Source organism: Bolinopsis microptera, chromosome 6 (assembly GCF_026151205.1).
Source record: "Bolinopsis microptera isolate Bmic1 chromosome 6, MBARI_Bmic_1.0, whole genome shotgun sequence".
Classification (NCBI taxonomy): domain Eukaryota; kingdom Metazoa; phylum Ctenophora; class Tentaculata; order Lobata; family Bolinopsidae; genus Bolinopsis; species Bolinopsis microptera.
This window is the reverse complement of record NC_087077.1, coordinates 10,332,434-10,358,949: the sequence shown is the minus strand read 5'-3', so window position 1 is coordinate 10,358,949 and position 26,516 is coordinate 10,332,434. Positions and strand designations below refer to the sequence as shown.

At 41.6% G+C, this 26,516-nt stretch overlaps 1 protein-coding gene and 3 non-coding genes across 4 annotated transcripts; 1 reads left to right on the top strand and 3 right to left on the bottom strand.

Moving 5' to 3' along the window:
- LOC134816283 (uncharacterized) lies at nt 1-26,516 on the bottom strand. Its single transcript, XM_063825053.1, has 5 exons — nt 26,389-26,516; nt 25,905-26,021; nt 25,595-25,699; nt 20,156-20,260; nt 1-19,229 (listed from the first exon to the last, which is right to left on the bottom strand). The coding sequence occupies exons 1-5, from the start codon at nt 26,479-26,481 to the stop codon at nt 558-560; spliced, it is 19,092 nt and encodes a 6,363-aa protein (XP_063681123.1). The 5' UTR covers nt 26,482-26,516; the 3' UTR covers nt 1-557.
- Trnav-aac (transfer RNA valine (anticodon AAC)) lies at nt 20,016-20,088 on the top strand. Its single transcript has one exon. It is a non-coding gene; the product is annotated as a tRNA-Val (tRNA).
- On the bottom strand, nt 20,817-21,008 carry LOC134817677 (small nucleolar RNA U3). The gene has a single exon (XR_010160551.1). It is a non-coding gene; the product is annotated as a small nucleolar RNA U3 (small nucleolar RNA).
- On the bottom strand, nt 22,666-22,857 carry LOC134817676 (small nucleolar RNA U3). Its single transcript, XR_010160550.1, has one exon. It is a non-coding gene; the product is annotated as a small nucleolar RNA U3 (small nucleolar RNA).

Here is a 26,516-nt window from a genome sequence, read left to right as displayed (position 1 = left end):
TATTCTTATAAACTACCTCATCTGGAAAGCAATAAAAAGTTATTATGGAAATACCATAAAGCAAGCATTCCTTGAACGCAGAAACACGCTGAACATATTTACAAAATTCCGTACAAATAATTTAGCAAATTGAAACAAATATAATGAAACTGACTGCAATGAACATGCCAGATTTACTTTATTAAACTCACACATCTGGTAAGGATAGAATTCTGAGAAATATCTGAAAAAATACCTAGCTATCAATGCAATATAAATCCGTACAGTTCGAGAATTAATTGAAACTATGAAGTTTATTATCTGTGATAAAATAAGCAGATAAGTATGAAATAATGTTCTATAATACCAGTTGGGACAATTAACAGATATGTAGCAATAAACCTCCTTCTTTATGACACATACAACTATTAACTTTTATTTTAAATCTTAAATCTAAAATTGCCAACCAACAAACAGGAAATAGTGTCCGATTTTCTCAATACAATAAGTTTTTATCTGGAGCTTACGCTTCATAATATCAAGTTACAAGACAATAAATAAATAGGTTAATCTCAAATCTAGTTCGTTTCACATGGATTACCATCCTGGTTCAATATCTTCCAGTTCTTCCAGCGGTCTGACCTTCGTTTCCTCCTCCTCTGACACGCGTCACATTCAGGGTTCCTGCACGGTTTTAACTTGGACTGGAACTTCTTATCTCGAGATTTCAAGGAAACTGACAAGCTCTGCGCCTTCTGATACGGAGAGTCAGGACAAGGAGGTAGTTTAGGTCCCGGTGGTTTAACAGGAGTACAAACCTCGGTATCGGACCCACACATAGTACCTCTCTCTATGCAGTCTGGTGGTCTCTCTCCTTCTGAAGACGATGGTTCGGAGTGACTGCGAAGACGAGCAGCTATATGGTCGCCGTCTAGTTCACACTCTGGGTCATAGCTCCAATCCTTTATCTCCTTGACAACCTGGTTGTAGTACTGCTGATGTATAGCCTCTTGTACCCTCCCCATTTCGTCACAAGACGATTCGCACATGGAGAGGTCCAAGAAGTTAGAGGTTGATGGAGTGGGTTCGGTTGGTTCACCTTTAGTCCGGGGAGTAGATGTAGGAGAGGACTCAGTTTGAGATCCCTCTCCGAACATTCCAACAGCGAATATGAGCTCATTCATCACAGCTTTGAAGTTTTCACGACACATTTGCTCCTCAAATTTCTCCATATCCTCGTCGACGTCTGATAGCTCGGATTTGTCATCAAACAATACAGAAGACAGTCCAGCGGTTTGAATTTTGTTGGCTTTGATTGGAAAAGATTTTCCACTGAAGTATATTCCCTCGATTTCATCATCTGCTGTCCGCTCTACTGCCTTGTCGGAAGTCGAATTAGTTCTGGGACTAGATAGGATTCGATGTTTAGAGAAAGTACCACCAGAGAAGGCTGGAGAGAATGACTGAAGAAGAGATTCAACTGGAGTGGCTACAACGGTTTCCAAAGGGTTAAGAGCAACTAAGATTTCTGAGGCCTCAGTGGCATCGACAGTTTCCATGGTTATGGATTCGGGAGAGGAAGTTCTCTCACTTAGAAGGTGTCGAGCCCAGGATTGCATGTGTCGCTTGGACGGTTTCCTCTTAATGGGGCTAACTGTCCGTTTGACCTCATAAAAGTCTGATTTAGGAATTGGTTTGAGTCCGTGGAGGACAGAAAGAAACTCTAAGTCCGACTCTTCAGATATCTGCGACCCCTTAGTATTTCCCTCAGTCACCTTCGAACAGCATTGTTCAGATAATTTGTCAGCAACATCAATTGTAACGATCTTGGCCGGTTCGGATGAACCATCGCTCTCCATTTTTTGTTCTGACTGACCCTCACTAGGACTATCTCGCCTTATACTAATCGGGGTTTCAGAAGCTGCACACTTTAGTTGCTCGAAGCTATCCTGTTCCAAACTCAGATTCAGCGCAATAATGTCTTTAGAAGGAGATTGAGGGACCTCTTCCACCTCCAGAGCAATCTGTGTTTCCTTTGGAGGTGAAACTGTGAGCTCCTCTTTCACTTCAACTGTCACTACCGGCACATCAGTCACTTCTACCACAGCTGCAGCTCTCTTGTGACTGCCAGGTCTAGGTCGTTCCACGTAAACATAGTCAGAGTGCTCATCTTGGCTTGTGGTGGAATCTTGGACTGCTGGACAATTCTGAGAAGACTTCCGTTTCTTGCGGAACTTTTTAACTCGTTTTTCTTCAACCAGTTTAGGTGAGCTGATATCAACACTAGATAGCTGAACTTGTTCAACATCACTGTCAATTGGTAAGCTGGAATTACTACCACTTGATAGAGCTGATATCTTAGTAAGTGATTCTTGTGAAGCTGAACTGCTAGCCCTCTCAGTTGGTAGATTTTCAAAGCTCATGTATGCTGTCAAACCATCCGAGTGAGTTGTTTCGTTGGCTGAGCTGTAATGGCATTCCAATAGAAACTGTTGACAGTGATCTCTTTCAACTGGTATAGCAGAAGCTTCGGAGACCGGATTATTGTCATTTATATCAACCATCACCATTGATGAGTCTGACTCGTCTTTGATAATGAACGTTGGGTTTAGCTTGACTATATCTTCGAATTGGGGAGATGTTGACAAAGGGTCGCTGTCACTATCATCGCTGAGATTTTCGGTATTGTCAAACGACCTTCGAATAACCTTCGGAGTCTTTTCCGGATCAGGAGCATTCATTGGAGCGTCAAAAGACCTTCGAGCAATCATCGGCGTCTTTTCCGGATCATGAGCATTCATTGGAGTCAAGTCGGAATCTGGAGATGGGAGGTCAGTAATGTTACTTTGAGAGAGATTGAGAGCAACAGACCCGAGATCAGGCAAGCAAACAGTAGTTGGTATACCCTCAAAACGTAGGTTGATACTATCAACAGGAGCACTATCAGCCAGACAATCTTCATGACCTTGTGAAGCACAGTCGTCATCAGGGGAGGAGTAGTATGTCTCTGCATCAGTCTGGATCACTTTCTGTTCAGCTGGGTTGTAAGTAGAGAGGTCAGGTGTTCGGCATATTTCCTGCCCATCAGAGACCTCTAACAGCTCTACAGTCGACAATTCTAGAAGTTCGAACGAAGAGTCGTCATTTGGTGAGGCTATTCTAAATTCGGAGACAGTGTACGGTTCATCTTCGATATAAATTTCAGGGGTGTCTTCTACGACAAACTCTAACTCTGCTGCAGACTCGAACTCTTCTTCGTGTATTGATATCCGATCTTCTATCAAGCTGTTGACTTTACTCCACATTACTGTATCATCCCTGATCCGTATTTTACACTCAGCCCGAATAGACCCATCTTCATCTCCAGAGCTAAAGTATTCCTCAGTTGATAAGATAGTTCCTTCATTGTCATCTGAGCTTCCTACACCTTCCACAACCAAGCTATCTTCATCCAGCCCAAACCATGTCCAACCTCCATTCTCACACATCTCATAACAAGACTCCTCTTCTCCCTGGACAACTGCCTCAAAAACAGTCTCGTTTTCAGAGGATGCTAACTCGTAAACTCGGCAGTCCTCCAGAGAGGGACCTGACCAGATGATACACTCTTCACCATGGACAGAAGGGTAGTCATCGTCCGCTGAAGTGTAATATGTATCAACATCTGTTAGCACATAGTTGGATATATCATGCCTGTCATCTTGAGAGTGCGAAGCTATGTTTTGTTCGTTGCCGCGGTATTTTTCATCAGAATTATTCTTAGTGCCAGTCACATCAACTACGGACTCCTCACAGAGGTTAAGATTTGTAGAATCTCCACTAGGAACTATGGTTTGGAGTAAATTGTTAACTTTTCGTAACATCACCGACTCGTCAGTGACGCTAACTTCCGATACAACGTGTGGAACTTCTTCTTGATCGTACTCAAAACAAAGGAATTCTTGAGTAGGTATATTGAGCTTATCTTCATCTCCATCGGAGCTAGCTGCACTCTCAATAAGCAAACCTACTTGTTCATTAGAACTGCTTTGTTCTTCGTCAACAAACGTTTGGTCCTCAAAATTGTAATCTACAACATCTTCATCAGAACTCTGAGCGGAGTCATCAGCTGACGAAGGCCACGATAAGTTCCCTTTGGTACTGGAGACTTCTTTGTTGTCATCAGTCCAAACTATACAATCGTCAGCAAGCACCGAGGTACAATCATCATCGGCGGACGTGTAATAAGTGTCTACATCAGTCATCACGTATCCATCTCCAAGTTCGCTCGGAGGGTATAACGCACTATGCCTGCTGTCAGGACCTTCTTCATCAGCCTGATCGGTATCAACTGCAACACTATGCCTGCTGTCACGACCTTGTTCATCAGCCTGGTCGTTATCAACTGCAACCCGGATTTTAGGTCCCATAAGAATTTCGTTGTTGTCAATTTGTTGAAGAAGTTGTTCCACTTTACCATCAAAATCAGAGGAACTACGCTCAAAAAGCTCCTCCTCGACGTCAATCTCATCAAGCAATGTAACAGATTCCGTGTAGCTAGCCGTTGAAACTGGGATACAAGAGCTACCAGGCCCGGTACTGCAGTGTTCCTCAAGAAGTCCACCGTCGGTGGCTTTGTTCCCTGCATCTAACTGCAACGATTTTAACTCTTGAAATTTGAGTAAGAGCTGCACTTTTGAATCCATGAATGAGGACATAGTATCTACATTGATGTCTTCTTCCACGATTATTTCAACAGATTCGTGATTGTCATCATACAGATCATCGAATACCATGTCCTCGCACACAATACTTGAAACTTCCTCTGAATCTGACGAAACATCAACTTCCATCAACTCAAGATCCAGTAATACTGCCGGATCTAAAGGTTCAATACAATCATCTGCCAGAACAGAAGCTCTGTCATCATCAGCTGAGGTATAATAGGTGTCAGCATCTGTCAATATGTAGCCATCTTCAGAATGAGGTGATGCCAAACTTTGTTTGCTGCCACGAGGATTTTCACGAGAATAATTTTCATGATAACCTTCAAGATGAACACTGATCTCAGACTCATCCAGGAGCCTGGTGTAATTCTTTTCTCGGATCAGCTTCTCAACTCTAGCATCAAATACAGAGGAGCTATACTCAATACATTCTTCTTCTACTGCTATCTCGTCGAGAGTAGTAACAGATCCGTAATAGCTAGCTGTAGAAAGTGAAAGACAGGAGCTGCTAGGTTTGATACTGATAGCCTCTTCTTTGAGAAGATTGTCGTCTGTTTTTTCATTATCTGATGGTACTGACTGTTTTCCCCGTGATTTGAGCAATGACTGTACCTTCGAATCCATGAGCGAGGAAGTGGTCACTTTGATCTTTTCTTCTACCACACTTATTCCACTCAGGTCATCAGTATCAAACCTGTCATCGAATATCATACTCGTCAGCGACCCTGAATGTGACAGAGCATCCTCTTCAACCAAGTAAAAATCCGGTATCTCTGTTGGGCTTGGAGATGGTTCAATACAATCATCTGCAAGAATCGAAGCCTTGTCATCATCCGCTGACGTATAGTAAGTGTCAACATCAGATCTAGACCCAAGATGGGTAATTTCATCCGAACAGGAGGAATCGTTCTGATTAAATCCAGACGATGAAGATTGGTTTGGATCCTCGATATCATCTCGTGACTCAGCACAACTGGAATCACTATTGAGATCTCCAACAATGTAGTACCCCAACGTTTCGACATTTTCATATTTATGAGTGTTGAACGAGTCTACAACAGGTTCTGACACAGCTTCAAACCCCTCCTGAGCCATACATTCATCCAGTTTGTTTATCTTGGTATTCATGATCCTGTTAAGCGCTGTTGAGTCACATAACTCCTCCTCGGCAAGAACTGACTCCCGGCTAGATAGTGCACACTCAGTTGTAGACAGTGATACCAGAGAAGCGTGAGGAGATGAAGGAGCCTTTTCTTCAACAAGACTATCACGGTGAAAGTCAAACATGGTAGTTTCATCAGCTGCTGCAGACTCGTGATCAGGCTCACTATCTCCGTCATGTTTCTCCAGATCCGACAAATCAAAGCAATCCTCCTCCTGTGCAGATGTCACATCATCATCTGCCGAAGTGTAGTAAGTATCTACATCTGTAAAGTACTCGCTGACAGGTGACAGAATCTCATCTCTTGATGGAATCACGATCTTAAAAGGTGAGGTATTGTATTTCTCTTCAATGGGTCTAGCTCTAGCGGCTGAAACGCCTGCAACTCTAGCATCGAACAAAGCCAGCTTTGGTTCCACCATTTCTTCAGTGACAGATAGGTGTTCAACATCATCAATATCTTCAGAGTCGAATATTTCATAAGTCGAAAGTGTTAGGCAGGAAATATTTTCGACTGAGTCGCTCACGTCTTCCACAATAAGACCATCCATTTTACTGTTTTCAAGGTCTAAAGATCGCACGTGACATAATTCGGTATTGACGTCACCGACAGTTTGCTCACAGTTTTCTGCGATATCAATCTCTAAACTTCCCGACAGTTCTGATGTCTTCTGTCCTGATAGATTGTTAAGTTGAAAGCCGTCAACCTCAGCAGAACTTATTTCACCATCACTTGATGGTTCAGGGAATATTGAAACGCCAGTAGCGCCGTACTCAATAACTTGATAACCAGGTGGAATTTCGTCATCATCGACGTTTTGTTCATAATCCATCTCATCAATACGCTCACAGGATGATAGGAGCACGAAATGAGGTGCATAATCTTCAGCCTCGGTGATGGTCGTGTCAGTGATCTGACTGGGTAGGCTAGCGTCATCGTCCTCTGAATACAGCCCACTGCAACTGATGTTGGATCCTATGGACAGAATACTCTCAGCTTGTTTGAGGTCACAGCGGGCACCTTCAAGAGTCGGCAGATTAGGCATTGATCGGAACCTTTGAGAATCAAATTCTTCAAACTCTGAGGCAACGTCTTCCTCTACAGAGTTGTAATTACTGTCAGACTCTATTCCTGAATGGAATGTTGCACAACTTGAAGCTGACTCTATGGAGGATCTCCGTAGTATTCTGTCAAGTGGGTCTTCAGGAGCACCATCTTCTTCAATCTCATTCAAAAGCTTATGGATGGTCTGATAATCGTCCTCATGTATATCAACTGAAGTTAGTGCTGGGTCCGGACTGTCGTCGTAGACAGAATATGGTAAGAAGAACTCCTCACTTCCACCTTCTTCCTTAGATATGGAGATGAAGTTTCTAGAGAACTCTGAAACTGTGGGACTATTAGAGGAGTCTGTCTTTGACGGAGAAGGACTACCAATGGAGTTTTGTGGAGAGGGTGATGCATTTGACAGGTCTCCACCATAGCTACTACCAAGCTCCTCCCTCAAAACGAAGATATTGTCAGATTGAACTGAGGAGTCTAGTTGATCACTCGAACTATCGAGGTTTAGCGAGAGACCCTGCCGATCAGAGCAAGGAACTGATGCTTTGAAGCTGTCATTATTGGAATCATTGAACGAAATATCGTTAACATACGACAAGTTGTAATAAGGTTTTGAATCAGTGCTCTCGATGTTCTCAGTTGCTGAGAAAGTGATAGGGGAATCCCGATCAGCAGATATAGAATTAATCCCACCTGGGGACATTTCCGGTTGAAACCCCATGGAAACCTGTCCTGCTGGTGATTGTTGAGAGCTGCTGCTGCTGCTGCTGTCATCATACTTTAGTGGGCTGTGCTCTCCTTCTGATTGATCGTCCTTGACTGGAGAAGACAGCTTATTGAGCCTTGCTTCAATATTTAGGAGCATGGTGATGTTGTCCATCGTCTCATCACTAAGGCTTCCAGTAGGAGAGATACCGTACGACTTATCTGTATCCACGCCATACTCAGGTCCGAGTTCAGATCGAGAGACGAAAACTGTATCTTCAGAGTCTGCTTTGGCAACGTCAACTAAAGCAACAGGTCGGTTATCACCAAGTGATGTATGGCCTTCACTCGAAGTTTTCCCATAAGAGTCTCTAATTTTTGACCGTAGTAAATATACATCGTCAGACTTAGAGGAGCTTTTGAGGCTTGTATGGGAGATAGTTTTCTCCTTCTGACTATCAGAGTCTTTTATACTCTCAGCCATTTTAACACTTTCAGTTTCTTTCAGACTACCTTCCTCTTCCGACACTTTAGGAGTCTCTGGAGCACTCTCGCTCGAAGCACTACCGAAATTAAAGAATGGACCCTCCTCAGGAGAAGTTGTTAATTTAAGGTTTGTAGGGCGTCTCGGAGTGGATGTAACTGGCAAGGTACTTGGCCGACTGCTACTTTCAGTGTTCTTTGACTCTGTTTCATCTGTTTCTCTTATCGATGAGAATACTTCGTCTAACTCTGTATCTGTAAGAATCAAGGGAAGGAAGTCGGGGCGTGTCATTTGTGATTTTAGGATTTCAGGCATAGGATGATCAGGAACATTAGGAAGAGAATCTATGTCCGAGAAACCACTGACGTCACTTGCTGGGCTAGTGATGCATGATAAGTTGCTGGCAGATGATTTATTCCTTGACCTGGGGACATTTTGGAGACCCGGAATATCGGGTAAAGACTGAATATCATGCAATGTATGATCACTGAAGTTTCTCTGTCTAGAGGGGATTGGTCGATTGTTATTTTGACAGTCACTATTGAATCTAGTCCGCCGGAGAGATGCATCTGGTTGCTCACTGATCTGGCTGCTCCCCCATAGTGAATGATCATCTGGAGGGGTGATACTCATGTTCCGACCCCGGCCCTTTGGTAGGGTCGCATACTTGTCATCAACACGCTGGTCATTAATCTTCTGTTTTGGAAGAGACCGATTATCATAGAGAGTTCGGTCTTCATAATAATTCTGTATTGGGTCACTGTCTAAGTCTAGCATGATCTGCCGATGGGGACGTTGATTGTGATACATAGGAGGCCCATCATGAAGCAAGATATATTCAGAAGGCCTTCGATCATCTTGAGGAATTGAAGGATCTCTAATGAGAGCATTTGTGAATCCTCGTTGAATTTTCGGTTTTGGACCAATCCAGTCACTACTTTTATGAAATTCTTTAGTCTTGATGACATGAGCCAAAAACCCATTTTCATCTAATTTGAATTCATCACTCTCATGATACTTTTTAGATTTAAGATTTTCAAAGAATCCAATCTTCTCTTCCTTTTCGTATGCCCTGGAATCACTGTACGCTCGTTTTCTACGATATTTTTGCTCAGACAAGTCCTTGTCGCTCGTGTGGTGCTTCTTTGCTTTAAGGTTTCCAAACAATCCTTTATTTTTACCCTTGTCTGTCTTACCCTTCGACGGAGGCTCAACAAGTATTGTTGGAATGGTGAGTGTTGCCGCAGTTATTGGTGCTACAGCTACCGTGGCAGTGATGCCTCCATCAGTTAACACATCACGATTACGGTTTGATAAATCAGTCTCTGAGCGAGCAGAGGGATTACCGGACGACGATGAAGCTGATGTATTGATGGCGGAGGTTGATTTAGATTTGCTTAGATCCGTTAGCATTGATAGAAGGTTCCTTCTCGTATTATCAATCCTAGAACCATGAACAACAGGTGCTTCTTCTGCAGAAATGGATTTGAAGCTGTCGCCAGAGTGTGCACTACCAAAAGAACCACTATGTCTCTCTTTTGACCTCACCATTGCGTCCAAAATGTCTTCAACAGAGTTTCTTTGATCGCCTTTATCTTGACAAAAGTTGTTGATAAGATCAGTTAGTTCCTTCATGTCAAGATCGATATCCTTACCCCATTGATCAGTTTGGGGAGTTTTACCTCCAGAAAACTTCCCAAAAGAGCTCTCTCCCGGCAGTGAATTAGTTCTTCTGACTTGAGATCCAGATGGTTTATTAGAATCTGCTATGCAAAGAGCCAAATCATCGAATGTTGACTGTATTCTATCAAGCTGGTCTAACACAGGGAGTAGCGATGTAGGTGTGAACTCCGGATGAGGTTCCTGCACAACGTTATTAGGATTACTGATGACAGTTTCTTTTTTGGTGTCCATGTCGTACTTAATCTCCCTTCCATCGGCTAGTTTGAACACTTGAAAGTTTTTCTTGGGAGTCATAACCATGTCCAGCTCTGAGGCATTTAGAATACCAAACGTTTCATTGTTACTTTTATGAGACCTCCCGTCAGGACCATGGTTAGACTCAGACCTCGATCTACGCCTTGCCCAGCGAGGGAACAGGAGTTTTCGAGATAACCGCCCGTTATCTTTCTCAGGAGCACTAAGTTCACTCTCAGAATGTGACTTATTGGTAACAGGAACAGTCTCTGGGGCGATAAAAACGTCATCATTATCACTCTCGATGTCGTTTCTGCATTTAGGAGAGGTTATCGTGGCGGATCTCATCATGCGCTTTGGTTTTTGAGGTGGAGTCACATTCAGGTCAAGAGGAATGAAGCAAGCAGATTCGTTTATCCTTTTAGGTGATTTAATTACCTTTAACATTTCAACACTAGGGGATTTTTCAAACGATGGGTTAAATCCAGAACTTGTCCTGGCCTTGAACGCATCGCCGTCATCACTTAAATTACGATCTGGGGTCAAAAATGATCCCTTAGCATGCCTTCCATGTTTTCCTCCCTGGTTCCCATCAACACTTAGAGCAAAGTTACCCTTCACTGGTGATGCAGAATGCCTTGCATTACCGGGTTGTTCAGGAAATCCTCCGCCAGATGAACTGGAGTTCGTTACCGACCTTGATTTTAATTGATCAAGAGCACCATCAAGGTAACTGCTAACTGTTAAAGACTGACCCCGATGAAAACCATCATCATATTTGAATGATCTAATCGAGGTTGTGTCATCCAACTCGTCGTCGACAACCTTTTTGTGGGGTTTAGGGTTCTTCTCTTGTGAAGAATCTTTGTGAGATTTAGATATTTTCTTCTCTGGTAAAGATTCTTTGGGCTCAATATATTCGGCTGAGACTCCATCAGGTTCCACAATCCCATCGTCAAATGAACGAGCATTCGGGTTGAACTTGCAAGGTTCGCTGTCTTTGGTATATGATTTGTCCTCATAAAAACCTCTTGAAACCTCACTATCATCACCTGGACAGTTTGGCACGTGATCATAATCATCAACAGTTGGTGTGCCCACTTCCTTATCTTTAGATCTCCGTTTAGATTTCTTAGTTCTCTTCTTAGACTTTGAGGGTTTTTGTGGGACGTAAGAATCTTTCAGTTTGTCTATTTCAGATTCAAGGAATGAGTCGATGTCAGCTGAAAAGTCATTATTACTTATTAAACCAGCAGAAACACCAGAGAAACTATCTGTTTTACTGTTTTCTCGAGACCGATTATCACTTGAAAGATCAATCCGAGATAACCTTGGTGATGCGCTAACTTCAGTTGGGAATGTGATTTCGGTCTCTATAATCTCAGAACCTCGACGTCTCGCTTTAGGAGAATTCTGTCTTCTAACATCATTAGACGATTTAATCTTACTCTGAGATCCTGAATTGTCTACGATCCAAGACTTAAGAAGGCCCGTCCATGATTTGTCTATGTCGTTAGCTGATGGTGTTTTAGCGTCACTGAGAGGGCTTGTCTTGTGTTCTTCAGAGGCTTGTATAGCTGATCTCACTCGAGGTCTTGAGGATACTCTGTGAGTTGATGCGAACGGAGGTGGAGTAGGAGGTTTACTCTCCGTTGGAGACACAGGTGACAAGTCTTTCATAAAGGTTACATCAATTTGCCGACCTTCTGAATGGGTTTTTCGGTGACAAGGGGGTTTGGGTACATTGAGAAGATTGCGAACAGAACCTGGTTTTTCATCCTGAATTGCAGAAAGAGTATTAAGCCAGTTTGTGTAGGCAGTATTACTGCAAAGGATATCATTTGCTGAGGGTGTTTTCTGGATCGGTTTTGGAGTAACATCACTGTCCATTGGTGACACAGCTCGCCCAGAGTAAGATGATGGTCGTTCTAGAGTGAGAGAATTGGGTCTTTCCAGTTTGATACCCGGAATAAGAAGAGATTGAGATAGTGTAACCTCTGATGGGCCGTCAGTCACAATTTCATTTTCTTCAGCTAAACTTCCATTTAGAGATAGTTTAGAATTGTTAACGACAGTAACGTTTGAAATGTGTAAGAAGGGTCTCTGCTCTAACCTTGGTGACCTCTGCAGATTTGACTGGCAATCGCTTTCAGAAGGTGATTTACGGCGATTAGGTTTGACTTTTCCGAACAACCAACTCTTGAACTTTTCAGTGCCAGATTTCTTATCTTCCCGGAAGTTAAGCATTGGCACATCATTATCAGACTGCGATCTGGTTCTCTGCATGTTCACAGGCGGAATGTCTGTGCTCGAAAACATAGATGTATTTGAAGGGGAACCAGTCGACCTAAAAGGTATAACAGGTGGACCACTTTGATTAGCTGCTGGTTTTACAAAATCTAACCTCGGAGATCTCTCCTCTGCCATGCCGAATGATATAGCCTTCTTCCGCTTAGGAGTATCAAACACCTCACGGCTGCTTTGAACTTGAGGATATCTTTCTTCGGGAGAAAAACTTGTACTTCTCCCCATCAAATCTGAAGGAGGTAGAAGGTTGAGTGAGGAATACCTTTTCGGTTTTCGAGGATAAGGCATCGTAGAGTCACTAGAAAGTGTTCGCCGCCTGAAATCTCCGTTATCAGATCCATCACCAGGTCCATCACTAGGAGGATTTCTCGGGATATAATCTGGAGTTCGGCTCTTTCGGCCTCCTTGTACATTGCTCTCTCTTCTGTCTCTGTTAGGAGGAGGTGAAGAGTCAAGGTCAATGTTGCCAGGTTTATCTGTAACAAAGAGAACTGACTCCTCAACCTCAGATACGTCTGTAGCTTTTGGTGACTTGGGTTCGGCCCATGAGATGATGTTGTTTTTAGTAGCATCATATTTGTGGCTAGTATCTGTTTCACTGGCTTCGTAAGGAACATGGACTGGCTCACTATCTAGCGAGAATTTAACAAGCTCTTCAGGTTCAGCATGAGACTGTTCAGTTTCCTGGTTTTGACTCGCCTCGAGTATGATCACACTGTTTTCATTGACAGAAGGCACAGCAGAATCGTTCGTTACTTGAGATTCTATTGGTGCAGCTTGACAATCATCCTCATCTGATAGATTGTGAATAGCCTGTTTCTTTTTATTCTTCTTGCCTTTTCCTTTTTTCTTACCCTTTGATGCAGGAATGTTATTGGGCGAGTCTTCAGTTAAGTCAGAATTCTTGTTACCTTTCCCTTTCTTCCCCTTTTTCTTTTTCTTACCAGACATGACCTCCACGACAGCTTCTGAAATAATTGAAAGTGGTTCATCAGTATTATCTGCGGGTGTTTCAACTTCCGATGGAGTGGTCACCTTAGGTATTTTTAGAGCAGCATCCTCAAGTTCGACAGCAATTTCTCTTTCCTTGTTATCTTCACGAATTTCCATGTGGCCGGGAACGTTTTCGAAGTTGTCCGGAGGTATTGTCTCCGTTTTGCTGATGTTTGCGGGATCAATCACTAAAGGCGCAACTTCATTAATAAGATCACTTTTGGAAGATGCTTCATCATGAGGTTGGTTCCCATCCTCAGTTATAACAAATTCACCGTGCACCTGCTTTGCAGAAGGCTCTTCAGTTAAGTTCTCAACAAACTCTGAAGATGATGGTATTGTTAGTGTTGGGGCACCATCGATTTCGTTGCAACCGGAACCATCATTATTTGGCTCCTTAAAATCATAATTTATGACAGCTTTTCTGTTCTTTTTGCCTTTCTTTTTCTTACTCTTCACCTGAAACTTCCCTAAATCAGCAGCACCTTCATCGTGCTTGGGGCTCTGTACGTTGGGAGATAATGCTTCATCGTTATTCTTTTTGAGATCCTCGCAATTGTCTTCAATTTGAGTGATAGGCACTGAAGGTGACAAATCGATAGGCGCTGAAGGCGTAGAATATTCTGGATCCTTGTTTTCAGTTTCATCAACAAGAGATATGGGCTCCATATGCCTTGGTCCCTCCAAGTCTGAAGGTCTGCTTTCGATGACAGGAACATCGTGAAGACTGCTATCGGTAACTACATTTTTAATGCTTTCAGTATCTAACTCCAAATTTACATTATGAAGTATGTCTTTTGTAGGATCGTTGCAAAGGTCTAGTTTTGATGAATCCTCTGTAGTTATATTTGAACTCTCAGCGGTCGACAGTTTGTTCAGTGAGCCATGATCGCCCGGAGGGAATTTCGGCTGAACACGTGGCGCCGGTTCTGGTACTGAAGCATTCTTGTTATTCTTCTTGTTTTTCTTCCCTTTCTTCTTCTTGCATTTTGGTGGATGCTGTTCAAAACGTGGTCCAGGAGCAATGATGACATTACTTGAAGGGCCAGTAACTGAACTCTTGTCTTCTTTCATTTCTCCAATTTCAACAGCTGGTGAGGCCGGTTTGACTTCGTCCAAATCGGTTTCAGTTGAAGGAGAATCAATCCCCATTATGCCATCAGATACATAATTCAAAGCCGCAGGTTCGCTGATATCACCACGAATCTCGCTGTCCAAATGATCTCTACTGTTTCTCTGAGGACTTGGTGTTAAACCTTGCAGCTGCTTTCTATTGTCCCACCACAGAGTAGATTGGCAAGATGGGACCCGTTTTCTGGGAAGATCTGAAGGGGAGGACTCAAATGTTTCATCGCCAGTTGACATTCTTCTTTCGCATTTCCTGGCTTCAAAAACGATCTTTCTCTCCTCAGGCCCAACGGATGCTCTTTGCTCGGCTATTGGTACAGTGAGCAATATTTTGGGTGTTGGGAATTCCGTTTCCGAAGATTCATCTGGTATTTTAACGTCATCTTGCTTCATCTCTATATCCTGACAGGGTACATTGCCACCATCAATTGTGTTTAGATCATCGATTTTATTACCAGAATCTACTTCTACATTATCTGGTGTACTTCGCCGATCTTCATCATGGTCGGCACCTTCAACTTCCCGGGGAACCCTTTGTACACGGTCAAGAGATTTAACTTCATCCAAAACTGGAGAAGTTTCATCTTCGTCAGGAAGATTTGGGACTGAAGGAGCCAGTGGTTCTTCAACCAAATCATAGGAGACAATGTTGAGACTAGCATTATTACCCTTCTTTCCTTTTTTACCCTTTTTCTTTTTTCCAGATGCCGGTTCAACTACTTGACTGTCTTTAAGATTGGAATGATCTTCGGAAGCAACATCAAATAAGGAGCACACATTATTCTTCTTTTTCCCTTTCTTGCCTTTCTTTCCTTTCTTACCCCCGTTGGAAGATCTCGCTTCTTGAAAAACTGGACCGGAGGTAACTTCTGTCAGGTCAGGATTTTGGGATTCATCATCGTGCTTGCCCTCGACATCCTTCGATATCTCGTTCTTGACTTCATCTTTGATACTAAGATCGACAGAGATATTCCTGTCCATGTCGACATGAGAATCTACTTCAACATTGTCTGGAATAATAATCTCAGGAACAGTATCATCAGAAATTTCTGTTATTTCTATACCTGTGCTGGAGTCTTTCTCGTTTGTAGCAGATGAAGTGTCTGGTTCTTCCGGAACGATCGGCGTATCGAGAGCGATCAGGCTGCTATCCTCAATAACAAAATTCGGTTCTGAGACGACTTCTGAGCTGTTGTTATCTGTATCCTCAGACGGATTCAAATCCACATTAACTTCTGGAAACTGAGGTACGCCCTTGTCATCAACTATCGTCTGTTTTGAACTACCAGAGGGAGAACCGTTAAAGTTGATCTTCGATTGGTCTGGTGCAGTGACACCATCTGTATGACCCGAATTACTTGACCCAGGGCTTTCAATAGAACTACGTTTTCGAGCACTTGAGTCCTCATTATTGAAACTCAAGTTGGTCAAATTAATAGGTTTTCTCAGCGTAGCAGTGCTGAACGAGTCTTTATTTGAACCATAATCCCCCAGAGGATCAGCTAAATTTGATGTAGGCGATGACATCATAGATGAAGTCGATGGTAGATCATCGTTACGCTGTTTGTTTGTCTTCTTCTCCTCATAAGAAGACTCAGATATGTCGGGTAAACTATAGCTAATGTTGTCAATATTACTTGTTGATCCAAACGAGCTTATGTTGGTCAAGCTGTCTCTGGAACCGGTAATATTTAGAGACCGGGTGTCACCCAAGTTATTGAACATTATATGATCTCCATTACCATTTGAAGCGTTGCTTGTAGCCGAGAAATTCCGAGCTCTTGATCCTGTGTCCACTGCACTAGCAAGGTTTGGTAAGATGTTTGGAGCCAAATCCTGACTGCTTGAAATATTATTGATAGAATTGTTGAGGATTTTCTCATTTGACCCGCTATCAGTGGATTCCCTTCTCTCCTTTGGATAGTCTAAGTCACTGTATGTTCTCCTCCTACTTGTTATTGAAGGGGTCTTTGGTCTGACTCTAGAGGGTGTCCTTTTACCTAACCGGGGAATATCAACCTGTCTCAAATTCATGAATGGGAAAGGATCTACATCAACAGTGACATGACCGACTACTGCAACTGGCTCAGGGTCAACAGCAGCAGCGACCATCGCTATAGCGCGAACCTCATTCGATTCTACTTTAATATGACCAGTATCATCTAATTTATCATCATCCTCCCGAAAAAACTGCTCCTGTGGAGTTGGGAGAACATCCTGTAACGGATCGTTGGCTGATGTTCTGGGGGTTGTTTCTTTCGAGGTCGGAGGATCGATGTGTTCAACACTTTCAGACCAGGTAACATGTCTCTCGGGTGAATCGGACGGTTTATTGTTCTCCACAGGATCAACTTGTTCTTCTTCCACAACTATTTCTCTGTGTGTAGGTGCAGCTTCATCAGACCCTTCCTCAGCAGTCGGAGGCAGAGCGTCCCGATCAAGCGTGCTCAAAGGAGTAGAAATATCAGACAAACTGTCACCACTACTCGGTCTACTCAAATCTTCTGAAACCCCCGGTATACCGTCAATTCTTTCGTAGCTACTACAATCAGTTGAGAACGTAAACCCTCCCTTCATGTTCCTTGTTAGCGAAGACTCATTGGAAGTTGGCTCAAGACTCTCCACAACCCTCGGTCTTGGTGGTTTACTGTTGTATGTGTAGACTGTAGCAGTGGATTTTGAAATTCCTTTAGCAGGACTCTTTGTAAGATTGGGAGATTTGCGACGAGGAGATTTGTTGGAAGAGGAGGAACTAGTGGATCCACCAGGTGAAAGAACACTATGATACACGGACGCATCGTGAGGCTCGGGCTCGAAATCAGCAGTACCCACCCCTTTGTCGTGGGTCTGCAGCTTGGTGTTATCTTCGGAGGAAGTGCAACCAACAGATACGTCCGATTTGGTTTGAGTCAGATCAGAGGAGTCATTAGCGTTGTCAGAGGAAGGAGATTTTCTGTAACTCCCGTCTGTTTGTGTGTGTTTGTAAAGAGGTCCGGGATCTCGAGACGGTGAAGGAGTTACATCAGTTTGAACTCCTATAGTTTCCCTCGGTAAAGTAATATCAATCGAGTGGAAGCTGTCTTGGGTTGTGGTACAGGATGTGTTGACGCTGCCCAAGCCACTAGATGAGGGGTGAGGCATGTTGAGAGCCAGTGTTGGTAAAACAGCTGTGCTCAACCCAATAGTCTTCATAGGCTCGTTCTTTGCGTAGTCCCTGTTTTGGTTGATGGTGTTGAACAACGGCTTCACAAGCTCTGAATTGGCTATCTGTTCCTCGTCCATTTCATCAATCTCATCAAAAGATTCGGACTCTTCCTCGTCAGAGAAAGCGATACTACCGTCCTCAATTTTGTCTTGAATTCTCAGCATGAGATCATGCAGGAAGATGTTCAGTCCTGACGTGAACTGTGAATCAGGAATGGTGTTAAGATAATCAGTTCCCCCGTAGTTGCACTGTGGTTGAACTTGATGCAGTGGATCTTGTTCATTACTTGCAGGGGACGGCTCCTGTTTCAGAACCCGGCCAGAAAGTTCCTCGAGTCTTGCTCTGTACGAGTCAAGCTGTGACTTGTAATCAGTGCTTGGTTCCTGGGGACTCTGTTTCTTTGTTCTTGGCGGAAGAGGTGGTCCTGGAACACGAAGTTTAGGAACTGGGGGTTTAGGAGCTGGTCTTTTAGACCTCTTGCCGGATGACGGGCCAGGTGATTCCTTTATACGACCGTTATTGTACTCAGAAGGCACAAGTTGGGGGCAGGGTTCAGCTTCCTCATCCGTCAGCATTTCCGGTTTAACTACTGGTTCAGTTTTAACTGTAACCCTGGCGCCAAAATCATCATCCGAAGAAGATCCAGTTGAGGAATCTGGTGGAGGTTCTCTTTTGACAACCGTCCGGTTAATCTGAATGTCAGACCTCGAAACAAATTCTCTGATAGATTTCTTGTTTTGATGGAGAGCAGAATAAGGCTCAGGATTGGCTATCGTATTGAACGTAGCCGAATTAACAGACTGGATAGAATAAGTCCGTTTTATATAACTGTAAGTCACCGAATCCTCCTCAATCTCACCACCATCCTCCAACATTTCTGTATCAGAGTCACGTGATTTCTCAACACGTTTTGTTCGCTTCCTCTTGGATTTCCTCACCCTCTGATGCTTCTCCTCCACTAGTTTCATGTGTGTCGCGTGGTTGGGATATTGGTTGTTGTGAGGATGTGAATCGTAGCTGACTCCATCCATTTTATCTGTTATTGTATCATTACTATCCCCCGAAGAGTCGCTCGGGCTGCTCTCGCTACTTAACCCGATCATAACATATGGATCAAACTCTGACATGGGAGTCTTTCTTGAGGATTTCTTTTTCTGTTTTGGATGATTGTCAAATTTAAGGATGCTGTAGTCTTTATGAAGCGCAATAACGTCACTTTCATTGCTTGTCTGTCTGACTGACTTACGGGAATGTTCGGACTGTTTCTGATGTTTAGGAGGGGATATGTGGACGGGTTCATCCCTCGAACGTGAGCGACGTTTCTTAGGTTTAGTCGGAACCGCATGACTGTGTTTAGTTGTTTGTTTAGTTTCATGTTTAACAGTTTCAGAAGATTTCTCGACCCTAACCTCGTGACGCTTCTCAGCTCTCGCAGATCTATGAACATGTTCGTCTCGGTGCGGCGAAGAACGATGTGGTGATGATCGATGCGATTTTGAGCTCCGTTTCCGGGGATGTTGTGAAGTATTCTCGGGAGTTGGCTCCACGTTGAGAATGGCAGGGTTGTTTTCTTTCGGCTTCTGAAATGTTAGAGAGGTTTTACGCATGTGTTAAGGGTATGACTCGCTAGGCAGAGTGGAGACGGAATGAAAATCATGTCATGAGAAATGGCCAGTCTAAAGAACTGCACAACGCGACATAACTTCAGTATTTCGTGTTTTTATCGCGCGCAAGATTTTAAATTTCGACAAGAAACATGGTTTCTTCATTTATTTGTCGCAGCGCCCTACATAGATGACACCACAAATATTGAATATTTTCTAAAAGTGTTAATCATTCCCATAGGGATACCAATACATAGGTGAAATGTGAAAACCGGTAAATTCTCTTGGCAACTTGCTAATTTATACACAACTCCCATGCATTAGGGGTGCTGTACAATCAAAATGGTATCATCTTACAACCTTTTAAGCATGAAGCAAGGAACATTGAGAACAGAAACAGAAATCGAACGAGAGGAAAATGGAATCTTCTAATTTTTTTACGCAGAGAAACTGTTACATGAAACTCCTGTGGTGCTGAGAAAAGGCCGGTCATCTAGTTTGAATTAAATCTATACATATCCCACTAAAGAGCGAACGATTCAAAATATCGTTGCGGAACGAAACCTGTTCAGATAAATCCACTTGGGGTAATCGAGAAAATGCATATAAAATCACATCACTGCAGTCTGCGAAAGTGAAACAAATCATAGCCTATACATTTGGTGTCCAATTATATGGTTCTAAATATGCACCGAGAAACATGCCTGGTATATATGCATTTGGTCCCCCAATCTAAGATCCTAACGTTTCCAATTGAACAAGGGTTCGGTGGTGTAGTGGTTATCACATCTGCTTAACACGCAGAAGGTCCCGGGTTCAAAACCCGGTCGAACCTCGAAATTTTTATTAAATTAGAATATCACTACTAATTTTTTCTGTTCTAAATAAAACAATCTGCATACCTGAACAGAAGGGCACTTCCTGCATACTGAGTGATGTGTGGCGAGCTGACGTTTTGACACCTTCACGTTACAGTACTCACATCTGACTAGTGCAAACTTGCAGTTCTGAAATGTAGCGATAATTAAATTTTAACTCTTACACATCATGAGATTGTATTACGTTTATTATAGGAGCTTATGTTGATCCTTTATTATAATACATTCTTCATAAGACAAAATATGCACATGTTTGACGAAGGAGTGTAATTGTCAGTGTTATTATCACGTAAAGATGTAACTTGGAGCTTTTTGAATAGCTGAATTCAATAAATAAGATCTCACTTAGTCCAATCACATATCATCATACATGAATCTAGAATCAAGTCCTAAAAGCTGTTAGGTATTTACTATTATAAGATAGATTGCGATGTACTCTAAATTCGGATAAAGTATCAGGCGGAATATGAGCGGTAAATTCCACGAATAGCAGTTTGTGCACACATTGTTGCACTCTAAATACTTCTATGTGGGCGAAATTCAGCTATCTTGGACTCGCTCCAAACATAACATATAGATCTAATTACACACTACATATGAACAGTACACAGACTGATGACTGCGAAACACCCTCCCGGCTGAAAAAGCGGTCAGAAGTATATATTATATTTCAGTTTTAGAATGGGCCACTCAGGCTGCCTTTGCTCCCTCCCCGTCACACAAGGTAACAGGTGAACAGTCATCAATGCTTCAGAAGAAGCTAGTTTCCTGCTCAGGAACAAAGGACAACCTCATCATCGTGACTGAATCGGTTGTCTTTTGTAGAAGACTAAGGTGGGACACATACTGTAGAAATGATCCTAACGAGTATGGTCTTAGTTAGAGACTGAAAATCTGGGGGTATATCAAATGTTTAAAATATGTTCTTGTGTTTGACATTGAACACAGATTTAACAGTCAAAATTCTTTAATCTTATTTCATTGATCGAGATACCCTTCGAAGACTACACCTCATTTTATGAAAATCATTTGCGGTAAATAGTTTTTAAATATACAGAGGGGGAGGTGGGCGAGGGGGCCAAAAGTCAGTGCACATACGTTGGCTTTTATAGCTCAGTCACTGAGTGCCCAATTGAAATAATTCTTTCTGGTATGACTTACTATCACCACTCATTCGAGGAATATGACAAATCAAAGAATATTCAAAGTCATTTTTTTCGAATGAAGCTTCATTTTCGCATTTATTTGATAGTTTGAATAATCGGATCGAGCCAAAATGTATGGAATTTTGTTTGGCCATTCAAATTACATTTGTCCTCATGACCTGAAAAAATGAGAGTTCTAGCTTCTCAGATGACCAAGATATGAAGCATAAAGAGGTTATTCATTATGTGATCAGGTTGGAATTGGGTTGGAATCGTGCCGAGAGCCCAATTACGGTGTTGTTATGTCATAGCACGCAATCACATGATTACCCAATCAATTCGTTAACGAGATAAACAAATTGCCTGATAAATTCGTCATTTTAAATCCGTTTGGCGCCACCTTTTCAGATCAAATTCCGGATTTAATTACCTATTGCAATATGTAACAATGAATTTTCTAGCATGTTCGCAAACACGAGTATAAGCAATTCCATGTTGATTGGGTGTGGTCCCTAAAAACCGAATTTTTAAGTTTTTGCGACAGAATACTCGAATAAGTAGGTACAGTATGTCATCTGCAAAGCTACAAGTCTCAAATATGAAACACGGCGCGGCGGTGGTATAAGACCCAACGTATGTGCATTAACTTTTGCCCTCCCCCGGAAAATATCATATTTGAAAATGGGACAGAAATTGTAAAGTATGAATTTTCGTTTTGTTAAGATTTCTGTAATTTGGTTCCTCCGACCGGAATCAAACTTCTAGTACCTAAATTGTGTCATTTGGCATCTATAGTTGACTGAATAATTAGTTGCAGGTGAGAAATTCAGTCAGAACTGTAAAATTTTGGTCCTGTAAAGTTCATCTTCAAAAACTGAAAATGGGACAGAAAATGGAACAATGTGATTTTTCAATTTTCTTCGGGATTTTGACTTCCAGTACCCCAAATTGGTCTCATACCATCCTCAGTTAACTGACTAATTGGTCACTGGGCAAAATGTCCATCAAATCTGTCAAATTTCTGTTCAGAAAATATCATATTTGAAAATGGGACAGAAATTGTACAGTATGAATTTTCGTTTTGTAAAGATTTCTGTAATTTGGTTCCTCCGACCGGAATCAAACTTCCAGCACCTCAATTGTGTCACATGGCATCTATAGTTGACTGACTAATTGGTTGCAGGTGAGAAATTCAGTCAAAACTGTGAAATTTCATCTTCAAAAACTTAAAATGGGACAGAAAATGGGACAATATGATTTTTCTATTTTCTTTGTGATTTTGACTTCCAGTACCCCAATTCAAATTGCAGTTGGTCTCATACTATCCTCAGTCAACTGACTGAAGATTTGCCAGCCTACATTTATAAATTGTATCAGTTTTTAGAATGGGCCACTCAGGCTGCCTTTGCTCCCTCCCCGTCACACAAGGTAACAGGTGAACAGTCATCAATGCTTCAGAAGAAGCTAGTTTCCTGCTCAGGAACAAAGGACAACCTCATCATCGTGACTGAATCGGTTGTCTTTTGTAGAAGACTAAGGTGGGACACATACTGTAGAAATGATCCTAACGAGTATGGTCTTAGTTAGAGACTGAAAATCTGGGGGTATATCAAATGTTTAAAATATGTTCTTGTGTTTGACATTGAACACAGATTTAACAGTCAAAATTCTTTAATCTTATTTCATTGATCGAGATACCCTTCGAAGACTACACCTCATTTTATGAAAATCATTTGCGGTAAACAGTTTTTAAATATACACGGAAATGGACAGTTTTGAGGTAATATCCGTGTACACAGTGCAGTGATTTTACTGTTAAAAATCACAAATCATCACTCGTGTCTTACTAGACCTATTAATACATAAGCTGTAGTGAGAGAGAGAGCATCACTGATTTTAAACACATATAAAAATCAACAAGACGTGTCTCATCATTACAGTGATAATTATGTAACATATTACATGATTATGTAACATATCACTCTAAAACTGAACGAAAACAATTCATTACAGGGGTCATGTTTCACCCTAGAATTAACACCAAATACCCAACCTTGACTGTTAGGTATTTGAGTGTGTTGTGATGACGAACTGGTCATAACATTACCTAAAAAGATGATAATATAGTAATTAGTATCAAGTTTCATATTATATACGATTTATTACATCAGTCAATCTCTGTAGTGTGATTGGTAGAAGATACTTACCTTAGTTCCCAAAAATTTGTGTGCCATTAAATTGAGCACAATTTATTTGAGCCCGAAAAATTTGGGCAAAGAATTTGAACTCATTTGGGCGACCGAAAATTTGGGCACAAATTCTTCGAAAAATGAACGATTTTCCACTAAAATTTCAGTTAGATATTTGCCTTAGTTCATTATTATTCCTTATTATTCCAGTCATTTTGCTTTCAATTTTAAGCATGTAGGTGGTAGTCTGAGTTGTTTCACGTTATAAAATTTACGATCTGCCCAGTAACTACTAAAAAATACAGTGATGATGGCACAGTACAAAATGATAGATATACAATAGTGATATTTAGTCTCTCAATCAGATAGTATATTTAAAAGGGAGGCCAGATGACATAAGGAAAGGCTTTGAGAAGTCGGGTATAACTGATGCTTGTAGATCAGACTTTACGGTGGATGATAATCCATTTGCAGATCTTGTTTAAATCTCTAGCTATCCGTACCTCTAGCCATTTGTTTTATTAGTAGCTGTTAGCTATTCCAGTTATTTCTATTCATTTAAAATATAAGCCTTTTTAATTGGTCAAGCCATGAATGACAGATTAGAAAACTAAAATTTCAAATATTATTTCACTTGGATATGAAGAAAAAGCCATCTTTCTATAGATTTCAGGGCCACAGGCCAAATGCCAAAAGTTTGGTTAGCAAAAAATTTAGCAGACGGAAAAGATTTATGCAATTAATTTGGTCTGCAAAAAATTTGGGCGAGAGGCCCGCTCAAATTTTTTGTCGCCCAAATTTTTGGGAATTAAGGTACTTTCTGTAAAAATGTACAATTTTGATACATCTAAACCGCTACCTATCACGGCATAACTTTACTGTAGGTATTTCAGCACACAGTAACGTTGTGACAGCACACCGTAACGTTGTGACAGCACACAGTGACGTTGTGACAGCACACAGTAACGTTGTGACAGCACACAGTGACGTTGTGACAGCACACAGTAACGTTGTGACAGCACACAGTGACGTTGTGACAGCACACAGTAACGTTGTGACAGCACACAGTGACGTTGTGACAGCACACAGTAACGTTCTGACAGCACACAGTGACGTTGTGACAGCACACAGTAACGTTGTGACAGCACACAGTAACGTTCTGACAGCACACAGTAACGTTCTGACAGCACACAGTAACGTTGTGACAGCACACAGTGACGTTGTGACAGCACACAGTGACGTTGTGACAGCACACAGTAACGCTGTGACAGCACACAGTAACGCTGTGACAGCACACAGTAACGTTGTGACAGCACACAGTAACGCTGTGACAGCACACAGTAACGTTGTGACAGCACACAGTAACGTTGTGACAGCACACAGTAACGTTGTGACACATTCCACCACATTGACTAACGGTGCATCGCTCCCCACTCATTGCACTGTGTACACTACACTGTACTTGTGAACGAAAAGTGCGGTAACAACACATTACATATCAATTAATTACAGGCTATCTTAGTTAACGTATACATTATACAATAGAAAACCCCTTGTTTTATTCTTGGAGCAGTGTGAGCAAGTTTACTATTTGCTGGAGCAGTGAGAGCTTGATGTGCTTACTATTTGTAGTGTAAAACAAGAACTTATAATATTGAAGGATAGGCAAGCCCGGGCCTGACCAGCCAATGTAATGCATTATATTGCGCGTGTCTGTGTGTTAAAAGATCATAACGACCAGTTTTATTTACTTGGAGACGATACAAAAATGTTAGAATAAGAATGGTGAAACTATACAACGTTTCCAAGACCGCCATTTTATCACATAGTAAAACCTGGACGTGCTAGTTAATTCACTTAATAATTTGGTACATGTAATGTGAGAACTAGGGGTGAAGCTACCTAATAAATATAACATCTTAATCCGGTCATGAAACGATTAGGTAATTAGTAAGTTAACGATTAGGTAATTTGTAAGTTAACGATTAGGTAATTAGCAAGTTAACGATTAAGTAATTTGTAAGTTTTAACGATTAGGTAATTAGTAAGTTAACGATTAAGTAATTTGTAAGTTAACAATTAGGTAATTAGTAAGTTAACGATTAAGTAATCAGTAAGTTAAGACCTACCAGTTCATGTTGAGGTATTTCAGCTAAGGTGAGTTGTGCTGTACAGCCACTACCCAGATAAGCACACTTTAGTACCAATCCCTCCATCTTCTGTACCAATCGTAACTGGGAATAGTGTCCGGGTTTAAGTAAGTTTTAACGTACGGGTCACTTGATAAGGCCCCTACATTCAATTACTATGTAATTAACGTCTGTGGGCACTGCTGGAATATCACTCTTTTCTCGAGCCTTGTACACAAATTTGACAGATTGTATACTCATTAAGGGGAAAGAGTACGAAGAGAATTGAGTAAGACTATTTTGAACAAACCTTAGGTGGTAACAAGTGAATAGAGGAATTGATGGTCATACAAGCGTACGGACACCGTGGATCTTTCTCCAGCCAATCTTCTATACAGAATGTACAAAACTGATGTCCACAAACACTCTAAGGAATGCAATTTTACTATTAGGTGATGGAACCAGAACATTATTATGATGTTAACAATCACTTATGCTTGGCGAATCAAAAGTTTTAAATTGATGTATGCTGTTTTACGATTGAGGACAATGGTTAAATAATAATAATACATTTTTGTTATCAAAGATATAAAATGTAACTTGTAGAATGTAGATGTACATACAGAAGTAGACAATTTGGATAGCCTAAATAATGTTGAAATTTAGCATCTAATTTGAGCTACTACTGTGCTGAGCTGAATACTCTGAATATCATGAACAAATGAACATGTTACAATTATGATTCTATCAATAAAATGTCACATTTCTAGAATCCAAACAAGTGACAAGCTTACCTGAGTGGGTTTGCATAATAACTGGTTGCAAAGGTCGCATAAAAACTCTACTCGAGGAGTTCCTAATACCACTCGCTTCTGATCGTAGCCCATTCCGGCAGTAAATGATAAATTTAGAGATGTGTTCA

Bases quoted from the DNA above. Each gene is read 5' to 3' on its own strand.
- LOC134816283 (XM_063825053.1), bottom strand. From the start codon at position 26,481: ATGGGCTACGATCAGAAGCGAGTGGTATTAGGAACTCCTCGAGTAGAG. The intron at 25,700-25,904 runs GTTTGTTCAAAA...CACTATTCCCAG, and splicing joins TTCACTTGTTACCACCTAAG to TTACGATTGGTACAGAAGAT. The intron at 19,230-20,155 runs GTATGCAGATTG...CTAACATTTCAG, and splicing joins GGAAGTGCCCTTCTGTTCAG to AAGCCGAAAGAAAACAACCC.